At 63.7% G+C, this 20790-nt stretch overlaps 1 protein-coding gene across 2 annotated transcripts; it reads right to left on the reverse strand.

Moving 5' to 3' along the window:
- Positions 1-864: 864 nt before the first annotated feature.
- Positions 865-19818, reverse strand: GRK2 (G protein-coupled receptor kinase 2). 2 transcript variants are annotated; one of them, XM_036067525.2, is made up of 21 exons: positions 19630-19818; positions 9675-9751; positions 7853-7926; positions 7639-7740; positions 7442-7516; positions 7254-7315; positions 6414-6465; positions 6019-6110; positions 5529-5628; positions 5356-5434; positions 5136-5266; positions 4782-4876; positions 4600-4707; positions 4331-4397; positions 3953-4053; positions 3337-3403; positions 3161-3256; positions 2801-2963; positions 2505-2641; positions 2308-2418; positions 865-2207 (listed from the first exon to the last, which is right to left on the reverse strand). In XM_036067525.2, the coding sequence occupies exons 1-21, from the start codon at positions 19740-19742 to the stop codon at positions 2043-2045; spliced, it is 2067 nt and encodes a 688-aa protein (XP_035923418.1). In that variant the 5' UTR covers positions 19743-19818; the 3' UTR covers positions 865-2042. The 2 variants fall into 2 exon arrangements, with proteins under 2 accessions (XP_035923418.1, XP_035923416.1); XM_036067523.2 differs by having other exon boundaries at positions 2308-2421; positions 19630-19805.
- Positions 19819-20790: the final 972 nt, after the last annotated feature.

Here is a 20790-nt window from a genome sequence, read left to right on the forward strand (position 1 = left end):
GTTCAGACCCCATGTCCATTCACATCTTTATCACTAAGTGCGCCCCGGGCTCTGGGCCAGGTTTAGCCTGGTTTTCAGGGCCTCCCAGGCTGGCTCCTTCCCACGGTGCTCCCAACCTAAGCCACTCCTGACTGCCTGGCCATTCCCTGCATCGGGAACATCCTCCTCAACTCCCCGCCCCAATGCTGCGGGCCCAGCTCACAGGCCTTTCCCTCCTAAGACTCAGCCTCTACTTCCAGGGCCCCCACCCCCAGCAGCCTTCGTGCACGGAGGCCCCCCAGCCCTGCCCAGCAGAGCCCCGCATGGAGTGGACAGCAACAGACATCCCCTAGAGGGGCCTGAAGGGCGAGGACGTGGGGGGAACGAAGTTGAGCAGAGCCTCCGGGTAAAGGCCCATGCTGAGGCATCCCTCAGGCCTCAGGGACCCTTACAGGGCACCAAGCCGAGAGAGGAGGCTAAAGCCAGGCAGGTCCAAGGGCCCAGAGGCTGCCGTGGGACCCCCAAGAACAGAGGTGCTTGTCGGACTGCCCAGAGGGTGTCCTCAGCACAGTGCCTGGCGAGCCGGGGTGCTCAGCCAGCCAGTCCACATGGGACACCAAGCACCGAACTGCAGGCACCTCTTCCTGCTTCCCTGGAGAGCGGGCAGAAGACCCCTTCTGCTCCCCTAGGGTGGGAGGACGAGCTGGGGGTGGGGGGGTGGGAGAGCAGTGGAACCCCCTGCCCCTGTGCCAAAGAGGGGCGGGGCCAGTGCAGCCTGGCCCTGGATGCCTGCCGTGGCAGTGGAGGGGACCCGGTGCCACCGAGACCCGGCCCAGTGGTAGCTGGAAACGGTCATTGGGCACAAAAGAATCAGACACAGCCAAGTCAGGCACCATTTTTTATAAAAACGCATAGTCTCATTTTCCACTCTTTAAAATCACATTCAAAAATCGGCAAAGGAACGCCCCGGGGAGAGTAGATGGGAGGGGAGGGTGCGCCAACCCAGCCCCGGGGGGAGGGGGGTCGGGGAGAGGGCGCGACACCACACAGGGCAGTGCGACTGGCACAAGGGGACATGCGGCAGGCGGGGCGGGGGGCAGCACCCCGTGGGCAGTGGCACTGACAGGACGCGGGGCTCTGGGGCTGGACAGCCCGGGGGGCACCCTGACTGGCCGGGAGTGGCGAGGGCTGGCCCCACCTGGCCCCTCTCGCTGTGCTGCCCGGCCTGTCCAGGCTGGTTCCCCCCTGGTCCTGGGCAGATGAGGCCTGGCCCAGCCCGGGGAAGGGGGGATGGGGGGTGGCAGGGGACCTCGGGGCCAGGCGAGGCCAGTGTAACACAGCCCACAGCTGCCTTTCTGTGGTCCCTGAGCCCGGGCGCTTGGTGTGGGAGGAAGGGGGCACTGCAGGGAGGGCAGCGGGACCTGCTGCCAATGCCACCCTCCTGGCCGAGCCCCTCGGGCTCCGCGGACTGTGGGGATGGAGGCAGCCAGCCAGTGACACAGGGGTTCTTCCCGAGCAAGGGCACGCGAGCTCAAGTCGCTGTGGCGAGGCCCTGGGGTCAGGGAGATCATGGGCCCCTCCTCCACCAACCGGCCGGAGGACAGGACAGTGCAGGACTGTGCCCCTGGCACAGGAGGGGCTGCGGTGGGAAAATTCAAGTAGTGTCCCTGTGCTGCGGCCTCCCCCGGGGTGGGGGACGCTGGGCCACCCTCAGAGCACAGCCCAGAGCCTGAGGGGGCACAACCTGGTGTGGCATCATCCCCGGGGAAGGGCCAGGAGGGCTGCCGGGGCTGCCGCTCCCCCCTCCCCGCCCCGCCGCCCCTCCGCGGGAAGACCCTGGGAGGGGAGGCCCCTGGAGGGTCAGGGCTGAGGGCAGCCGGACAGTGGCTGGGTTGGTGGCAGCAGGAGCCAAGGCAAGCGGGGCCCCCCCTGGGGGCTGGGCCAGGCTGGGGCCACAGGAAATCACAATAATTACAAAATAAAACCTTTTCCGCTTGGCGGGAAAACAAATAATAAAAATTCGACAAAATAAATTAGAGGTTTATAAAAGGCGGGCGGGCGGGTCAGAGGCCGTTGGCGCTGCCGCGCTGGACCAGTGGCACCTTGCTCAGCTCCACGACGGGCGAGCGCGGCTTGTTCTTCATCTTGGGCACGCGCTGCACCAGCTGCTGGGCCTCGCGGTAGGCGTCGCGCAGCTCCTTCTTCCACTGCACCAGCTCAGGGTCGCTCTGCGGGCGCCGGGGGTGGGGAGCGTCAGGCGGGGGGCCGCCCCCCCCCCCCGGCTCGGTCCCCAGCCCGCGCCGCCCCCTGGCCCCCGGCCCCACTCACGTCACACTGCAGCACAAACTGTTTGCCGCCGCGGATCTTGAGAAGGAGGCACTTCCGCTCCTTGATCTGCGTCTCCTCCACGGACTGGATCTCCTCCATGGTCAGCAGGCTCTGCTGCAGGGCGGGGGGGGGCAGGGGCGGTGAGGACGCAGGACCGGGGCCCCCCCACCCCCCCACGCCCCCAGCCCGCTTCTCACCGGGGCCTCGCCCTCGCCCCGCCACTCCAGCCGGTTGGGGAACAGGTAGAAGTACCGCCGCTGCCACTGGGTCAGGAAGGGGTTGCCCATCTTGGACATGTAGCCGTGCATGATGCAGTCCTTGCCCAGGGCGTAGTCTGAGGAGGAGAGCGAGAGGCGGACTCAGCCCGGCCCGCGCGGGGTCGGAGTCCTTGTTCGGCCGCGCGGGCTGTCACCTCGGGTGGCTTCCCGAAACCCGAGCCTATTTCTCGTCTCTAAATGAGCAGTGGGTGTCCCCGGCAGCCGCGAACCCTCACCTTCCTCGTGGCCCAACTGCTTGTTTTTGGTTTTCTTGCGGGCCTCCATCCGGTCCGTCTCGGCATTGATGGTGTCGAAGACCGTCTCAGCCACCTCCTGCTGCCACCGCTCGGAGATGGTGAGGGGAAAGTTGCGGTACAGCTCCTGGTCACTGTCCAGCAACTTCGATGAGGGGACAGGGCAGGGACACCCGTCAGCCACGGGGCTCCCAGGCGGGGGGGGGGGGGGGTCTGGTCCAACAGCCCCCCACCCCCACGCCGGGCATATCTGGGGAGGAGGAGCCCGAGGCCCAGCCGCTGATGGAGCCCGGCAGGCCAGGATCAGGGCTCAGGTGGGAGAGGCCGGGGCAGGCCTGGTACCTTGATTCCTTTTGTGTCCTCCTCGTCAAAGGAGCCAATGTCAAAGGCGTCAGCAGCGTTCACCTCCCCTCGAGGGGGGATCAGCGGGGGAGGGTACTGCGGCAGAACACAGGCTGGGCGTCAGCACCGGGCAGGGGCCTCTGGGGCGCCCGCCTGGCCCCAGCCCTGGCTGGTACCTTCTGCAAGAAGACCATCTGCCAGTCCAGGGAGCGGAAGAAAGGGCTCTCCTTCACCTCCTGGGCCCTGTGGGGAGATGCGGGGCATCAGGTCGCGGGGGGGGGGGGGCCACGTCTGGGCGCTGGAGCAGGTGACCCAGGCTAACTCCTGGGCCAGCCATTCTTTGGCTCCATCACCTTGGGCAAGTTCCTTAAACTTCAGCCTGTTTCCTCATCTCTAAAACGGGGAGAGCAACAGTTCCCACACCCTAGGGCTGTTGTGAGTTTTCACATTTGTAAATCTTGCAACATCATGCCCAGCACTCAGTAAATGTTTAATAAACACCAAAAGCTCTTGTCATCATCATTATCGTCACCATCTTTGTTACAGGGGCCCCTTCTGGAAGCCGGTCCCCCGCCGGCTCCGGCAGCTGCGAGCCCAGGCAGCCCTGCCCCGAGAACACTGGACGGGGCTGGTCACGCCCTAGCCCGTGAGCTCCTCAAAGGAGGCTGGCACCAGGAGGGGGATCCGGTGATGGGACACAGGCCTCATCCTCAGGCCGGCCTAGCGGCATGCCCACACGGCCCTGGCAGGGAGGGAGGGACTGAGACAGTGGCCCTGGCCTCAGGCACTCACCCTCGGCCCAGGCAGCCCAGTCTCCGGTTGACATCCCTCTGCAGCAGCCCCTCCAACAGGGAACGGAGCTCGGGGGAGAAGGAGTCGGGCAGCTCCACAGCCTGCAGGGAGGAGCGGACATTGGCAGGGGCCGAAGAAGAGTCCTGGCCCCCGGCAGAGAGAGAGACAGCGCCCAGCTTCCTCACTCACCCCAGCAGGCATGTTTGTTCTGACAACACAGGGATGGGGAGCCTCTGGGGCAGGAGGCCAGAGTAAGGATGAGTGGCCCGAGTTTGTTGTTCGTTGGTGAGAACCAAGAGTCCAGGACCCAGACACGCACAGGAGACCCCAGCCCCACCCTGGCCCCCCGTGGACTCCACCCAGCCACCCTACACTCACCATTGTCAATGTCATGCGGTCAATCTCATGCTTATCTTTGGTCTTGTGCTGCCGGAAGGGACTGTGCCTGGACAGGAGGCACAAGGTCAGAGAACAGGAATGGGGAAACTGAGGCAGGCAGCAGCAACGATCCTCATCTAAAGCCAGGAACGGTGTCACCCTAACACCCAGGCAGCTGTGGGCCCCCCTCCTCCCCTAGGCCGCTACCTGGACTCGGGAAGAGGTCCTCTCTGTTCCCTCCCACCGCCCGCCTGGGACAGACCACTTACCCCCGCAGCAACTTGAAAAGCATGCAGCCCAGGGAGAACCAGTCAGCACTGCTATCGTAGGCCACGCCCTTCTGCAGGACCTCGGGGGCCATGTACCCGTGGGTGCCCCTGTGGAAGCAAGGAGGCCGTGAGTGGGTCGGGCGGAGGGTGCAGGAAGGGAGAGTGGGGGGCCGGGCACTCACACGCTGGCGTGGGGCTTCTTCTTGGAGAAGTCGCAGGCCAGGCCCAGGTCTGAGATGCGCACGTGGCCGTGCTCGTCCAGGAGGATGTTGGCTGGCTGTGGAGGAAGCCTAGTGAGCTGCCTCCCGGGCGGCTCAGGACACGGTCTGGCCAGGCAAGATGCCAGCTAGGGTCAGGTCACTCTAGGGGGTCATGGGTGTCCAGGGACGAGGCCCCGGGCAGGGTCTTCTCCTTTCCCAAATGACAACCAGAATCGTGACAACGGCTCGGTGGCGGGCAGGGTGAGGAAGGGAGTGGCCGGCCGGCCCCCAGAGGCCCTGTGCCCATCACCCTGGGGGGGGCGTGCGGAGCCTCACCTTCAGGTCCCGGTAGACGACAAAGCGGCTGTGCATGTGCTCCAGGCCCAGGATGATCTCGGCGGCGTAGAAGCGCATATCGGCCTCGGAGAAAACCCCGTGCTGGGACAGGTGGTAGTGCAGGTCCCCGCCTGGGGGAGGCAGCCCCACAGGGGTGGCGCTCAGCTCCCTGGCCAGCCCCCGGGCCCGGGGTCCACCTGGGGCCAGGCCACACACTCACCGTTCATGAGATCGAGGATGAAGCTGAGCTTGTCCGGCGTGTGGAACGCGTACGACATGCAGACAATGAACGGGCAGTCCTAGGAGGGCACGGGAGGGGAGGTCAGCAGGGGCTGCACCCGCCTCCGGAACCAAAGGCTGCTGCGGGAACCAACCCGGGCCCTCCCGGCTCACCCCAGTGCTGACGAGGGACAGCATGATGCGCTCGTTCAGGGCCAGGGTCTCCCCCTGCTTCATCTTGATGCGCTTCTTATCCAGACACTTCATGGCGTACCTGGCGGGGGAGAGGGGAGGGGGAGGGGGGATGCCGGTCGGTCAGTCAGTCCACCCGCACCTTCAGTGCAGAGCTCAGGGCTGCACCTGGGGGTCAGGAGGGGCGGGCGGCAGTCCTCAGGGCTCCTGCAGTGAAGACTAGACACTGCAACAAGCGTAAGACGCATCAGAGTCAAGACAGAAAGACAGCAGGAGAAAGTGCTGGTGAGTCAGGGGCTCTGGGGGCCTGTGGGGTGAGGAGCAGCACACACACAAGACAGAGGGAAACAGGGGCCCTCTGCAGAGATCTGCTCACTTGGTACCTGGGGGCCCCAATCCCCACGGACATCCCCAGGGGGCCCTCCCTTCCCTCAGGCACCCCACTCGACACTGGATCCGAGCCGGTGCTCACATCTTGCCCGTGTCGGCCTTCCGGCACCCATAGACCTCGCCAAAGCCCCCTCGCCCGATGATGCGGTGCACGCTGAAGTCGTTCATGGTCAGCTGTGGGGGGGGGCAACAACAGGGGTCACTGCGGGCTGCCCGGACCCTGCCTCGGGGCAAAGACACCCAGGCAGCAGGGGGCCAGTCCCATGCCGGAGGGGGGGCATACACAGGGCCCCCCTCACCACGCACTTACCTGCCCTGAACCACCCCCACTGGGATCCCGGTACGCACCCCCCCCCCGGCCACCGCCCTGGGGGCTGAAGGGCAGACTCCCCTGCCCGCCCCCAGCCCTGACCAAGCCTGGGGAGCGCAAGCAGGGAGGGAGGGAGCACAGTCCTCCACGGCCTCCAGCCCACTCACATGGATGTTGAGCTCCACGTTCTTCCACTGGCAAAACCGTGTGAATTTATCACTGTAAGAGAAGAACCCGGGGCTCCGATGAGCTTCAGAAAGCAGGCAAAATGATGCCGGGGGCAAGCCTACCCCATATCATGCCCACCGCCTGCGGTCCCGAGCCTCAGTGTCCCCTCCTGGACTGCCTAGGCATAGTGCTGGCCCACGTGGGGCCTGGCCACCTGCTGTCGGGTTTCAGATAAGCTTGGACAAGAGGTCCTCTGGTCTGATCCAGACCTCCTGCTACCATAGCTCTGACAATGCTCATCTCATCCCTGCTTGCACACCTCCAGCCAACACGGCACTCACTTCCCCCCCCCCCCACGCTGAGGCTCCCACTCCACGGCTGCGCGGCTGGGGCCCTCGAAAGCTGTTCTTTACATCAAGCTGAAGTCAGCCTACAGCTCCCACCCACCAGGCCAGCTCCGGCCATGAGGGCCACAGCGGAGGACACTGTGTCCTGTTGTGCCCACCCCTACCATGGCCCCGATGCTTCTTGGGCCCAGCAAGGTGCTAAACAGTCCATGAGAAGGAAAGACACTTAGGTGGTCTCCTGCTCCCTGGAGAATCACCTGGGACAGGCTCGGAGATGCCTGGGGCTAAGAAGGGCAGGGCGGGAGTGTGCAGGAAGTGACGGCTGGGAGCCTGTCCAACCCCTGAGGAGTGTCTGCACAGGGCCGCTAGTGGGGCCCAGGCACCCGCTCGCCCTGGGCCCGAAGCAGGCTGGCTTTTCTCCTGCACACCATCCACACCCTCTCAGAACAGTCTCTTCCTCACCTTCCCCTCCCGCACGTGCCCAGCTCTCACCTCTCGATGAATTTTTGGAACACATCCCCTCGGAGGTTCTGACAAATCTCTTCGATGTATGGCTAAGGGAGGAAGCTGGAGGTTGGTGACTGAGCCAGACTAGGAGCTGACCATGCTCCGTGACCTCAGCTGCCCAAGGGTGACCCTGGCTGGGCCGGGAGGCAGCAGGGAATAGGCCCAGTACACACCTGGAAGAGATCCGGAGGCACCTGTTTCTTCACCAGGTGGCCCTGGACGTGCTCAGTGGCACTTTTCGAGAAGGGCTGGGGAAGACAGAGGTGGCTGTGAATTCTCCGCAGGGTCCTTTCGTTCCATCCCAGCGCCCAGGCCGCTGTGGGCCGGCCCTTGGGTCTAGGCCTGAGGACAAGCTGGCCGGGGCACTCACATGCGAGCAGGCCAGCAGCTCCTTCATGATGTAGGTGTCGAAGACCTCCCGGCTGCGAGCCAAGCGCTCTTCCTCTGTCTCCAGCTTCTCGTATTTCTTGATCTAGACGACGAGATCCCCACAGGTGACATGGAGGCGCCAATGCCAGGCATCTTGCAGATTCAATGAATGCAGCCCAACCCCCTCCCCTCTCTCCAGGCAGCAGGGGCCTCACCTCCTCGTAGAACTCCACCAAGGGCTTGGCCTCCTCTAGGTGTTTCAGGCAGAAGTCTCGGAAGAGCAGGTACCCTGAAAGCGAGGGGGTTGGGTCACATGGAGCCACACCCCTCGGAGGCCTTCCCTTCATGGTGGGTGGTGTGGGCAGAACGCAAAGGTGGTCTCTGCCCTAGGCAGGGACTGGGCAAGGTGGCCTCCAAAGCTGGCACAAACTGAAGATTCTCAGTCCCACCCCTCCCAGAATCTGCTTCCTCGGGGGGTGGCTGGGATGTGATGGGCTCTCTGGGGAGGCGGAGGCTCAGGGCTGGCTCTGGCTGCCCACCCTCTGGCTGCAGTCCAGGGCCTGCACCTGCTGCTCAAGGGCAACACGCCCACTGGGCAGGCTGTGTGGGTGCTGATCCCCCTGGGTCAGGCCAGAGCATAGCAGGGGGGAAGGCAGCCTTCCAGGGGGCCTCTCCCTGGACCCCCCCCCCCATGTCATGCCCTCTCCACATATGGCTTATTTTCACAGCAGCCCTGAGAAACAGTTACAGAAACAGACTTCCGGGAGGCCTGTCAGGTGGGCATGAGTAGAACTTGGGGCTCTTCTACCGGATGGGAGGTCCTCGGAAACACAGGCCAGGGGTGACTGGGGAAGGTAAGAGGTGGGACAAGCTACGGGAAGGGCTCCCAGGAGGCCTCCCCCTTCCCTGGGCAGGCCAGGCCTCACCCTTCCCAGGGGAATGGGGGCTGGAGGCCTGGCCCCAGAGCAGCCCTGAGGGTTCAAAAGAGAAGTAAGGGCAGTGCCCACTCCCTCCAGCCTCACATGGGGGACCAGGCTTGTGCTGGATGGCTTCCATGCCTCTTTGGGGGCACTGCCTGAGCCCCTCTGCCAGAGCACACAGCAATGTGTGCTCTGGTAAGGGTGGCCTGGACTTTGAGTAACTTGTGGCCTGGGTTTCCCAGTGGGCTAGGGGCTTTCACTGAGGACGCCGCATCTGGCCCTCCAACAGTCCCGGGCAACAGGGCTTCTCAGTCCTAATTCCCAGGTGAGGACACCAACAAGCACAGAGATGTGAAGCGATGTACCCGAGGTCACACAGCACAGGCCACGGACCCAATCTGTGCTTCCTGATATACTGACTCCCCAAGACTGCCCCCCAGGGCCTGATCTGCCAGGCCACGCCAGGCCAGGCCCACTCCCATTCCAGAGCTGAGATCCTGCTCTCAGGAAGGCCAGACCCGAGCCCAGAGGGCCTGGAGCCCTGTTTCCCGGAGACCCACCCCAACCCAGCCCTGCCCTGCGGGCCAGGTCTGCAGCAGCGGCTGGTAAAACAAGGGCACTGGAGGAGGAGGAGGATCTTAGGGGCCCGGCCAAAGCAGGTTGCTCACAAAGAGGGCCCATGGGGGCGGGGGCGACGACCACAGCTCGGCAGGCGCCACAGGAAGGGCCCCGCCCCTTCCTGTCAGTTCTACCAACGGGCCCGAGCAGCTGTGCCTGAGCCAAGGGGAAGCTGCAACTCTCACAAACAAAAACCCCAAGGAGGAACTTCCCCGGCAGCCCTGGAAGACTGCTGGGCCCCCACCCCCTTCACGGGGCTCCCGGGGCCGACAGCCAGGGGCTGGGAGGCACGCCGGGTCGCGGCCACCCTGGGAGACGGGGTGCTCGCGGCTGCCCTGCCAAACCTCCAGGGAGCGGGGGGGAACAGAGGCTGGCCAGCTGGGGGGGGGGGCGGGCAGGAAAGCGGCCTCGGGGTCCTCCTGCCCCCACACCCCAGGGCCTGGGCAGCTGGACAGTGGTGGGAGGTCCTCGGGGCCAGCAGAGCTCCGCACGGACTCACCCAGCTTCTGGGAGAAGATCTTCTCAAAGGTCACCTCGCCCCGGTCCTCCAGGTACTTCTGCATGACACTGCGGATGCTGAGAGACAGGAGGGCCTCGGTGAGCCCCCGGGCTCTCCCGGAATGCAGACTGCCACCGCTGCCTCCAGGAAGGCAGCCACCAGCCTGGGCCTGCCCACCTGTGCTCTGTCCCTCAAAGCCAGGGTGGCCAGCAGGTGGCTGCTCAGAAGTCGGGTCCCAGTACGGCCTCATGCCAGCTTCTGGAAGCCGGCCAAGCCTCAGAAGCCAGGCCTCACCATCAGGAGATGATGGGTAACCAAGATGGGGCCTGACCTGACCGTACAATCCTGCTCGGCCGTAAAGTGGGCCAAAGCGCTGACGTATAGAAATGCTACCACATGGGTGAACCTCAGCGTGCTAAGTGAAAAGAGAGAGTCACAAAAGGCCACGAGTTCTATGATTCCACTTATCTCGCGTGTCCAGAACAGGCAAATCTACAGAGACGGAAAGCAGATTAGTGGGTGCCAGGGGCTGGGGGAACAGAAGAGTAACTGCTAACAGGTATGGGAATTCTTTTTGGGGTGATAGAAATGTTCCGGAATGAGGTAGGGCAAGGGTTGCACAATGCAGAGAATGTACTGGATTGTACGATTTAAAATGATGACTTTTATGTTATGTGAATCATATCTCAAAGTTTTTACATAGTAAAAACAAAACAAAAGCCAAGCCTCAGTTCCTTGTCCATAATGTCTGAATTAAGCATGTGCCCCCTCCCCCCGGGCTGCCTGGGAGGGCAGCAGGGGAGAGGCCACCTGGGAGGGCTGCAGGGGCAGCGGAGAGGCCGCCTGGGAGTGCTGCAGGGGAGAGGCCGCCTGGGAGGGCTGCAGGGGAGGCAGGGGAGAGGCCGCCTGGGAGCGCTGCAGGGGAAGAGGCTGCGTGGGAGGGCGGCAGGGGAGAGGCTGGCCATCGGCCATCGCGGCCACAGAAGCCCAGCCAGCACTCCCCATCCGAGAGCTCACCCTTAACACCAAGGACTGTCTGAGCAGGCGACATGGGGCTATCCTTCATGCCCCAGTGGTACCCTGTTGTCCCCTCCTCCACTCCCCTGGGCCACCTGCAGTCCGGCCCGGCCAGCCTGCCCGTCATGCTGGCCAGCTGTAATCAGTCTGGCCTTCCTGAGCCCGGGCTCCTGAGGAACACTCCAGCCCTGTACTGAGGACCAAGCTGGGCAGGCACACCTGAGCCCACGCAATGCTCACAGCCCTCAGGATAGGGGAGGCCACTGGCAGGCCACTGATAAGACACTGCAGCTGGTGAGGACCAGGGATGAGAGAGTCTGGGTTCTGTGCCCCGCCTCACTGCATCCCTCCTAGAGCCCAGCGCGGGTCACCAGGGCCTGCTGCACGTCCTCTACTGGAAGGGTCCACGCACCCCTGCCCTCTAGGCAGGCCCTCCCAGGGTGCAAGTTCTGCATCTGTGGCTCTAAGACACTAGACGGTGTGTGACAAAGCCTGATGGGAGCCACGAGGGAAAGGGAGAGTGCTCTGGGCTGTCAGGAGAGGCTGCGTGGAGGAGGAACTCCGCTGGGTGCCTCCGGGCAAACGGGCAGTGAGCAGGGGGCACAGCCCAGGGCAGGTGGGGGGATGTGGGGACAAGCCAAGGGTGAGCGAGAGGCTAGCAGGCAGGAGGGGGCTCGGTCCAGAGCAGACGGGAGGAAGCCCAGGTGGGGACGACGCAAGAGGGATGACCAGTAAGGAAGGGAAGAAACAGGGGTGGGAGCAGGCTCAGGCCATCAGGCGGGCGGGAGAACTGACCGGGCCAGCGGGGACAGCAGGCCAGGCCTGCCAGGGTTTCGGCCACGAAGAGGTGCCTGAGGTGAAAGCGCTCCAGGCAGGGCCGGCGCGGCCCAGGGACGCTGCCCAGCCTCTGGGCCTGGGCAAGAAGGCGGGGGAACCCCTGCCCCTTTCCCCTCAGCACTCTCCTTCTCCTTCCACCCAGCCCCCAGCCCCCAGCCCCCGAGGCCTCTGCTCAAGTTTGAGCCATGCAAGGAAAGGCCGCGCCGAGCTGTCGGAAGCACAATCCTTCGGCAGTGACTCCCTCCCCCGGCTTCCCGGCCCTCGGAGGCTGAAAGATGCTGTGATATCCTCCAAAAGCTGTCTCCAACAGGAAGAAGGGTGCTGATGACCAGGACAGCCGTCCTGTGTCTCCATCCTCTGACTCCAACCAACAAGGGGAGAGCTCCCAGCCAAGGGCCAGTGGCTCGGTGGCCCCATGCTGCCTCAGAGCTGGTTCCCCTGGGGAGAGCAAGGATGCCCTCTGCCATGTGCAGGGGCTCCGAGGCCAGGATGTGGCCCCCACCCATGCCGGCACAGCCTTCCCTCCTGAGTGCCCCACACCAGCTCACATCCACCAGCCACCGACAAGAACACATCTCCTCAGCTCCACAGGACTCACAGGGACGCACGGGCACTCAGGAGGCCCACTCTGTGCTTCACACACGGCAGGAGCTCGAAAAACCTTCCCTGGGGCCTGCAGATCAGAGACTGGAGCCCTACGGTTCCTCTCCCTGTGAGGGAGAGCGCAGGACCTCCTTCTTGGAGGACAGTGGGACCAACCAGGGGTGTGTGGGGTGCAGAACAGCAGCTAGGGCCCAGGGCAAGGCAGAGAAGGCCCGGCAGGGTCTTGAGATCAGGCGGCCAGGAGTTAGGGTCTGAGCCCAGAGCCCTGGGAACCCCACAAGGGCCAAGTGCCTGAATTCTACCTGTGAAGTGGACCAGGAAGGCTGGATCCTCACCACCCCTTGGCTCAGCTCTTGGCACTCCACGTCTGCACCCAATTCTGTGTTTGGGGACATTTTGGTCTATGGGAGGGGATGGACAAAGTAATAAAGTGGGAAAAAAATATCCCAAAACGTCAATCCTCCATGGAGGTGAATGGTCAGATGGTGGTCAGGTGCAGTCAGGCGGGAGGCCCAGACAGGTGGATGCAGATGACAGGCAAAGTGACTCCAGCCCGCGAAGGGTGACGCCACCAGCCCGCTGGGCACGGCCCCTGCGATAGGCACTGGGAAGGCCGCCTGAGCCCCAGACTGGTTTCCAGGGAGCCAGCGAGACTGGCACCAGCTTAGTGAAGACACTACAGCGGGAATGCCCACCACTTCCCACCACGGGCCTCGGCGGCCCCCGCGACAGCCGGGAACCGGACTCGCCAGGGAAATGCACTCTTGACAAAGGCCTGCAGATGAGGGAGCCAGGGTGGTCGCTTCTCAGGGAGCCGGCCTCCAGCACAGCCTTCTCCCTTCCCAGGAGCTCTGCTGCGGGCTCAGCCCAGGAAAGAGCAGAAAGTGGGCCCCGGGTGGTCAGACCCCGCCTCCCCTCCGAAGCTGCCTGGGACGGCCACAACTCTCTTCCCAGCCCACAGCACTTCGCTTTCTTCCTTAAAAAGAAAAAAATGTTTTCTAAATAAAATAAACAACCTCCCCCCACCCAAACATGAGATCAGACTGAGCAGAGCCCTTGAATGGAAGGCCCCCAAAGCGACGACGTTAGGGCTTCCTGTCGGTTCTCCTGGGGCTGGCAGGTTAGAAAACCGTGTTACGGGACACACTCCCACCAGGGAGGCAAGTACAGGTTGGCACGGGAGGTGGTGGCGGCCTCCTGGGCTGGGTCACCTCCGTCTCCAACACCCGCTCCCTGCTACTGGTGGAGTCTAGAGCGGTGACGAGCCCGGGGCAGCGTTCCCGCCCCCACCCAGGCCGACAGCTCTGATATCCAGGAGCACATGGCTGCCAGATCAACCCTGCGCTGTCAGGAGAGCCAAATGCCTGCCTCTTCCCCGCCAGGAGGACCCTGAGGCTCCCCGTCTCTCTGGGGAAGGGCCTGAGCTCCAAATGGCTCGCCCCAACCCCCCTCCCCGGAGGCCAGGCCTAGTCACAGACTTTAAACGCCCAGTTTCCCCATCTGTGAAATGAGGATGTCAACAAACTGCTGAATTTGCCCCCACCGTGCTGGCCATTTAAAAAGCCTGAGAGGACACAAGAGAAGAACTGTCTCAAGATGCCAGCCTTGCTGTGAGAGCTGTCAGCTCATGTCCCCTCCTCCTGGGATCCCACGGCCCGTGCCTCTTCTAGAACGTGATCCCGAGCTACTCGGTCTTGTTTGGGTCTCTGTTCCACACCTCCCACGTCCTATGGCCAGGGGGCCTCCCGACCGCACTGGCCACGGCTGGGGCCAGGAGCACTCCCTGCGTCGGGTGAGGGGCTGCAAGGCCCCTCTGCTCACAGACCAGCCTCACACACTCATGCTGATCTCCCTCGGGGACTGGGGGGCGGGGGGGGGCGGGCAGAGCCTGGTACGTGCCCCAACAAAGTAGCAAGGGCCCCTTGGTGGGAGGGCCAGCCCTGCCATGACAGGGGGCCGCCTATGGCCAGGGCCGTTGGCTCGGGCCGCAGCTGCTCTGAGGAGCAGGCCAAGCCTGACGCTGAGGGAGAGAGCACGTCCTCCCTCCCAGCCCGGAGTGCGGGCAGGGGTGACAGGACGGCAGGCAGGAAGGTGGTAAGGGCTGTGGGGGAGAACTTCCGGTAGCTTCTGGAACCACGTGGTTCAGAAGAAAAGCAAGGTCCCTTGCTCTGTGGCACCGAGGCTTGGTGAGCTGACCTGGGCCCTCACAGGTGACTCCCACACGGGGTCACAGACAGTAGCTTGTGCGCGGGCTGGGAGGGACAGCAGGGGTCAGAAGCAAACACACTTGTTCTGCTGGTGAAGAAATCTAGGCTGGAAGCCGAGCGGCTTGCCCCGCATCCCACACTGAGTTCGCGGCAGAAAACGAGACAACGTCCAAGTCTCCCTGAGAAAAGGTGTCCCACCGGGCAGGGGCCTCCCCTCAACCTCTGCAGGAGAGCTGGGGACAGGGTCCCCGAGGGCCCCAGACTCGTGCCCAGGCTGCCTTTCCCTCCATCCCCTGCCAGTGCTGTGGGCGGCGGGCAGCATCGCTCCCGGGAGGCCGGCACCTGGCGGGCCGGGGCCAAGGTGCCCAAGCTCCTGTGTGACAGGGATGCCGGGGTCGCGAAACCCCAGGACGGTGCAAGCTGGCACGGGGGCCACAGGCCTGGCGGGTCTGGGAAAGGCCGGAGAACAAGCCACGGAGCAGAGGCCGTGGCCTGAGCTGCAGCCCCTCTGTGGCATTTCCAGGAAACCTGGTACTGAGGTGGCAGCAGTAGGAGGAAGTCCCCTGGGGCTTCTTATTAATATTTCTCAGTGACTCTCCCTGGGGCTCCCAGTGTCCTCAGAGCTTGAGAACAGGGCCACACACCCGATGGGAAAGTCCGAGCCCTGGGCCCGGGAGGAGATGACAAGAGCCACCAGGCAGCACACACACGAGCCCCCCCTCCCCCCGCAGATGTCCGAAGGACCGTCCCCGGCTCCCACCGGTGCCGGGGCCGCAGAGTGGCGCCCCGCGGGGTGTGCGGAAGGGGGCAAGCTGGCAGCCTGGCCACACGTCACGGCTTCTGTACGAACGTGGCATGAGCACCACACCCTGCAATTTGCTATTACGTGAAAAACGCACCAAGAGCAAAGTTCCAGGCCTCCTTGGCCCGGGGTTCCCAGGAAGGGGCTGTCCCCGACCCCGACCCCGACGGCCTCCAGGGTCCGAGAACGCCCCACTCAGACACAGCGCTGCCGACACTCCAACACCAGAAAACTCGCTCCTGAAACCCCGCTCCTCTGCCCACACAGAGGCTACCCCTGGAGGGAGCAGCGATGCCGAGAAGGAAGGTTATCGTTTTGGAAAAAAGCTGCAGCCCAACAGCTCATTTTTAGGGTCTCTTGCTGGAGACAGAGTAGCGGTAACCAGCAGGGAGGACAGTGGCCCCTGGGGGCCACAGGAAGAAGGGGGCAGGTGTGAAGGAGGCTGTGCGTTCCTGAAAGGCTCTCACGTGCTCCTGGCTCCTGCGGTTTGTTCCGTTTGTTCCGAGGCAGGAGCATAATATCCTGGAAGCACCAGGCGCGCACACGCAGCCCCTGGGTGCCCGGGGCGGGGAGGAAACGCGGCTGCAGAGTGCCTACACCTGACGTCACCGGGAATTTACTACTAGGAATTGATCGTGCATTAATAGGACACATTATTCCTGGTTTGACAGCGCCCAGATTCCCCTGCAGATTCCAACCTGTGATGCTCACGCTCCCTTCAAATCCACTTACTGAGGGAATGGCGGGCGGGCGGGTGAGTAACGTAATGGCAAAAATGTGAAGCCCCACGCTCTGGAAAGGAGAACAGATGGGCACAGACCTCCCAGAGACCCATTCCTGAGGAAAGCAGGAAAGCTGAGCCGACAAGATCACCTTGTTTGGGGAGTGGGGAGTTGAGCTACTACTGGGGTGGAAAAGTCCTGGGTGAGGGATAAGGCTGGAAACACCAGGGTTTTGCTGGTGATGGAGAAGTGGAGGGGGAAGGGAGGAAACCCTCCCCTGCACCCCTTCCCTGCCTCCTCCCCCCCAAATCAAGAGCAGGAAGTCCTGGAGGCAAAGAGTTAACAGGAATGAAGAAGCAGAGGAAGAGTGGCCCGGTCTGGGAGACAGGGAAGCCAGAAAGGGGCAGGAAGGAGGAAATCCATGGTGGGGGAGGGACCAGGAAAGAGCCAAGAAAATGGGAGGCTGCAAGAGGCACGCGGCTCCGACAATCTGCCGCTGGGTCTGCCACTGTCACCAGGGAGAGCAGGGGCATCTCCTGGGACCGCCCGAGCGAGGCTCCTCAGCCAGGAGCCCAGAGAGTAATTACACACGGCCTCCGTGGTCATATTAAGCAAATGACAGTAATTACAGGACCGCTGCTGGTGGAGGGAGACAGCAGCTCCTTCGGGGAGAAGCACAGACCACAGGCCGGAGAGCGGAGGGAGCACGGCGAGGGCATCAGGGCAGGGCCGGCCCCTGGCTTCCCCGAGCTGGGAACGGAGGCAGGCGCAGGCAGGAAAAGGGACAGGCTGGTACTGCTGTGGGATCAGAAGCCGGGTCTCCCGTCTTCCAGCTACACAACACTGCCTCCTTCCATGAGAAGGCCGAGCAATGGGTCTGCTTCCTCGGATCCTACAGGGTGACAGAAGGGGAGGACCCTGTGCCAACTCCCAGTGGCGCGGGGCCTGCCCGGCAGCTCCAGCTCCTAGCCCTGAGAAGTCAGAGCTGATGCCGGCCCCAGCTCCGGGCCAAGCACAACCTGGGCACCAGCTGCAGGGAGGCCGCCAAGATGGACCACCCCAAGGTGGGAACAGCTCCAAACGGCACCCTAGCAGGAACAAACCACGGCCTTTGACCCGGCCCCTGACCTTGTGGGTGAGGGGAAGCCGTGACCCCAGGCACGAGAGCAGCCTCGTCTACGCTCTAGCAAGAGCGGCTCCGCTCTGTCCCAGACGACGGGGTCGGGGCCGAGCCCCGCGAACCAGGGCCGCTGACAGCCCCGGGGGGCTGAGATCACGGCTCCCTGGGCAAGGGGTGCCGGAGGGGAGAGCAGACGTGTATAGGGGTGTGTGGGGGAAATGAAGCATCGCAGGGGGTCCAGAGCCCTGGGTTCAAATTCCAGCTCACCTCCAGGACTAAGCCTCCTCCCCTCCCCGAGCCTCGGTTGCTTCAAGTATTAAATGGGAGAACATCACCTGCCGTGCCTGCTTCCCACAGTTGTGAGAAGAATAAAATGGGAGTAAAAACCGCTTTGCCAACTGGAAAGTGCTAGGCAAACGTGAGATACAGTCATCATGACCTTCCAGGGCAGGAGGCATTTGACCCACTGGGGGGCGAAGCACAAAGTAAAAGGTGGCGCGTCCTCTGATGTAGGAGAGGCCCGGCCTTAGCTCAGTGACAGGGACTGCCAGAGCCACCTCACAGACGTGGGCAATCTATCCACCGCTGTGCTGCTGGATGGTGGCCCCATTACGAGAACCCATGGCACCTGGCTCTCGGTCTCCTGCTGTTCCCCTAAAACTCACAGCCTGGTTCCAAGCATCACCTAGTCCTGATGTTTCTTGAGCAACTACTACATGCGAGGCACGGCCTTGCCAACTTCACAAGTTGGTTTTGGGATCAACTGAGATGACAGATGTCATAATAAATAATAAATTATTATAATTTCCACCACCCTTCCTATCAGCACCATCACTACCACAGATGGTAAAGGGGACAGGAAAAGAGGAACAGCTCGTTTCTCAGGGTTCTAACACCTGCAGAGCCAACCCGAGGCGGGGCCCCATGAGGAGCAATGCATTCTGGGGAGAGATTACCCAAACACAGAGAGTTCCAGAAAAGGCTCTGCCTGACACTTTGCAGAACTCCAACGTGCAGGAGGGTCTCAAGGCCCCAGCCACCAAGGAGAGCCGTTGTGAGCCCCAGAGGTTGACTCCCCCCGCTTCCTCCCTCGTGGCTTTGTCATTTCTGAACTCATTTTTGTTCTAACTGTCACTGCTCCCTGGACAGCCCCCAGCTGACAGTCAGCCTGGTTCCTGTTTTGAGAAATCTGATTGCAAATGTCTTAGAAAAAAAGGGCCCTAACGGCCTTTTCAAAATGCAGACCAATTTTCCTCTCCCGGGGCTGGTGTTCAGTCAATCCGAAACCCAGTGAACAGGGCACAGAGAAGGGCGCCGGAGAGGTAGGCACGGCACTCCCCGCAGCTTCGGGCTTGGCTTCAAACACTCAGGGCGCCATAGGGTCCCAACCCCCATTTCACGCTATCCACATTTCACAGGTGAGAAAACCGAGGCCCAGAAACAGGAAGGGACTTGCCCAAAGTCACATGATGAGACCACGACAGCCAGGACGGGCCCAGGCGCCCAGGCTCCCAGGCCAGCCAGCCTTCCAGCGTGCCAACTCCCAGGCATTAGCAATCACGGGGGGCACACAGCTCCCACGGAGGCTGAACGGCCGGGCCCCGGCGCAGGCCTGCGTGGAAGTAGAAGCCAGAAGCCCTGATCTGGTGACCAGGCACCACCGTGGATTACCTGCGACACCGGGCAAGCCACTCGTGTCTGGGGCTTCAGCTTCCCCACCTGTTCCATGGAGACAAAACCACACCTGTCCTACCTGCTCATGGGCTGCCCTGAGGCTCAAACAATAGGAAACTAGTCGGGAAGCCATGAAATGCTGGACAAGCCTCAGCCATGGTCCATGCACTGAACAGAAGGTGCCTACGTCCTGAACACTCTAAACTTCCAATCCAGGGCCAGTGACATCAGTTGTCTCCCAGAGAGGCGGCCTCCGCGGTCCAGCTGCTGCAGAGGTGCAGCGATGTCCTCTGGCCCACGGCACCCACAGGGCACCACATGCGGGGCCCGCCGGAGGAGGGATTGGAGGACAGAGGGGCAGTGGGTGCTCCCCCGACCCCCACCGGGCCGGGGCACACACCACACCCTGCTCCCCACCACCACCCTGACCCTCAAAGCACTCTCAACCCTACCCCAAGCCGGTGACCCGCCAGAAGTGTGGGGAAGACCGGGAAGACTGGCTGTCTCCCCCAAACCTCACACAAGGGTCGACCAGAGGGGGCTAGGAGTGGGGGTAGTGGAACCCAGGGCGGGGTGCAGGGAGTCGGGAAAGCAAAGGGATGGGTGACGGCAGTCAGGCCAGGTAGACGGTGGCAGGCAGAGGAGGGGGCCGCACGGGGACACCGGGCGACCGGGAGGGGCACGGAGGGCAGCAGGGGGCCCCCGTGGGAGAGAGCAGGGGCGCGGGGCCGACGGAGGCGAGGGCAGGCGGCGTGCGCGAAGGGAAGGGAGGAAGCGGAGCAGGGGGCACTGCGCGGCGCGGGGAGCCAGGGGGCCGGGAAGCCCCGGCGCCGGGCGCTCCGGCTTCAGGTGCACTGGGCCCGGGGCCGAGGGGTCCGGCCGGGGTCGGCGGGGCGCCGAGCGGAGGCTGGGGCACGGGGTGGGGGTGGGGGGCCAGGGGCCGCGGGCTCGGGGTTCGGGGAGCGGGCCTCACCTGGGCTCGGGCAGCAGGATCTTCTTGCTGGCGCGCGCGGCCGGCGTGGCCTTGCTCTTCTCCATGGCCATCAGGTAGCTCACGTCGGCCAGCACCGCCTCCAGGTCCGCCATCTTGGCGGCGGCGGCGGCCTCTCCCGCCGCTCGGCTCCGCTCCGCTCCGCTCGGCGCGCTCGGCCCGGCCCGGCCGCTCCGTCGGCCTCGGGCGCCGCCGCCCGCCTGGCCCCGCTCGGCGCCCGCGGCTCCGCTCGCCGCGGCTCACAGGCGGCGCCGCCCCATGGCGCCGGCTCGGGCCCGGCCCCGGCTCGCTCCGCTCCCGCCGGGACTGCAGTCGGGCCGCCGCCGCCGCCGCCGCCGCCACCGCCGCCGCCGCCGCCGCCCGCGCCCCGGAGCCGCCGCCGCCTCCGGCCCCGCCTGCCGCGCACAGCGCCAGCGAGCCCGCGAGGGGCCGGGCGGGCGGGCGGGCGGGCGGGCGGCGGCGCCCCCTGGAGGCCGCGCGGGCTGGCCCGAGCCTGACCCCCGGCGGCCGGCGCAGACCCGTTCTCAGACCCGACCCCGACCCCGACCTCGGCCATGACCCTGACTCCAGATCTGGAACTCCCCGGGAACCCGGGACCGAAGAAGACCCTGGACCCAGACCTTGACCACAACTCGGATCCCATCTCGGATCCGAGACTCCACAATGGACCCCGGCCCTCACCCCAGACTTGACACTTCAGAACATGATCTCCAGGACTTGGACCTCAGACCCTGGACATAACCCCTGACTTCTGGACCTTGGTCGAAGTCTACGACCTGACCTTAGGCCTGGATAACATTCCTGACCCCAGCCTCCAAACAGGACCCCAAGCCCAGGCCTTGGACCACAGTCTTAGACTCTGTGACCCGAGATCACAACACTTTGTCCTGCCCTGGCTCCACACGCAGACCTTGACACTGACCTCAGACCCTCAACAGGACCCCAGATCTAGTTTTTTGGACCATGACCTCAAACACTGATCCCATCCTGGTTACTAACCCCAACTTTGATTCCAACCCCAGACCCAGACCATGATCATGACCCTAAACTCTGGACTTGGAGACAAGGACCAGACCTGAACTTGGACCATCAACCCCAGACCAGAGTTCCAGACCAATATCAAGAACTCTGAACACAGACCCA

The sequence above is a fragment of the Halichoerus grypus genome, chromosome 11, assembly GCF_964656455.1.
Source record: "Halichoerus grypus chromosome 11, mHalGry1.hap1.1, whole genome shotgun sequence".
Classification (NCBI taxonomy): Eukaryota; Metazoa; Chordata; class Mammalia; order Carnivora; family Phocidae; genus Halichoerus; species Halichoerus grypus.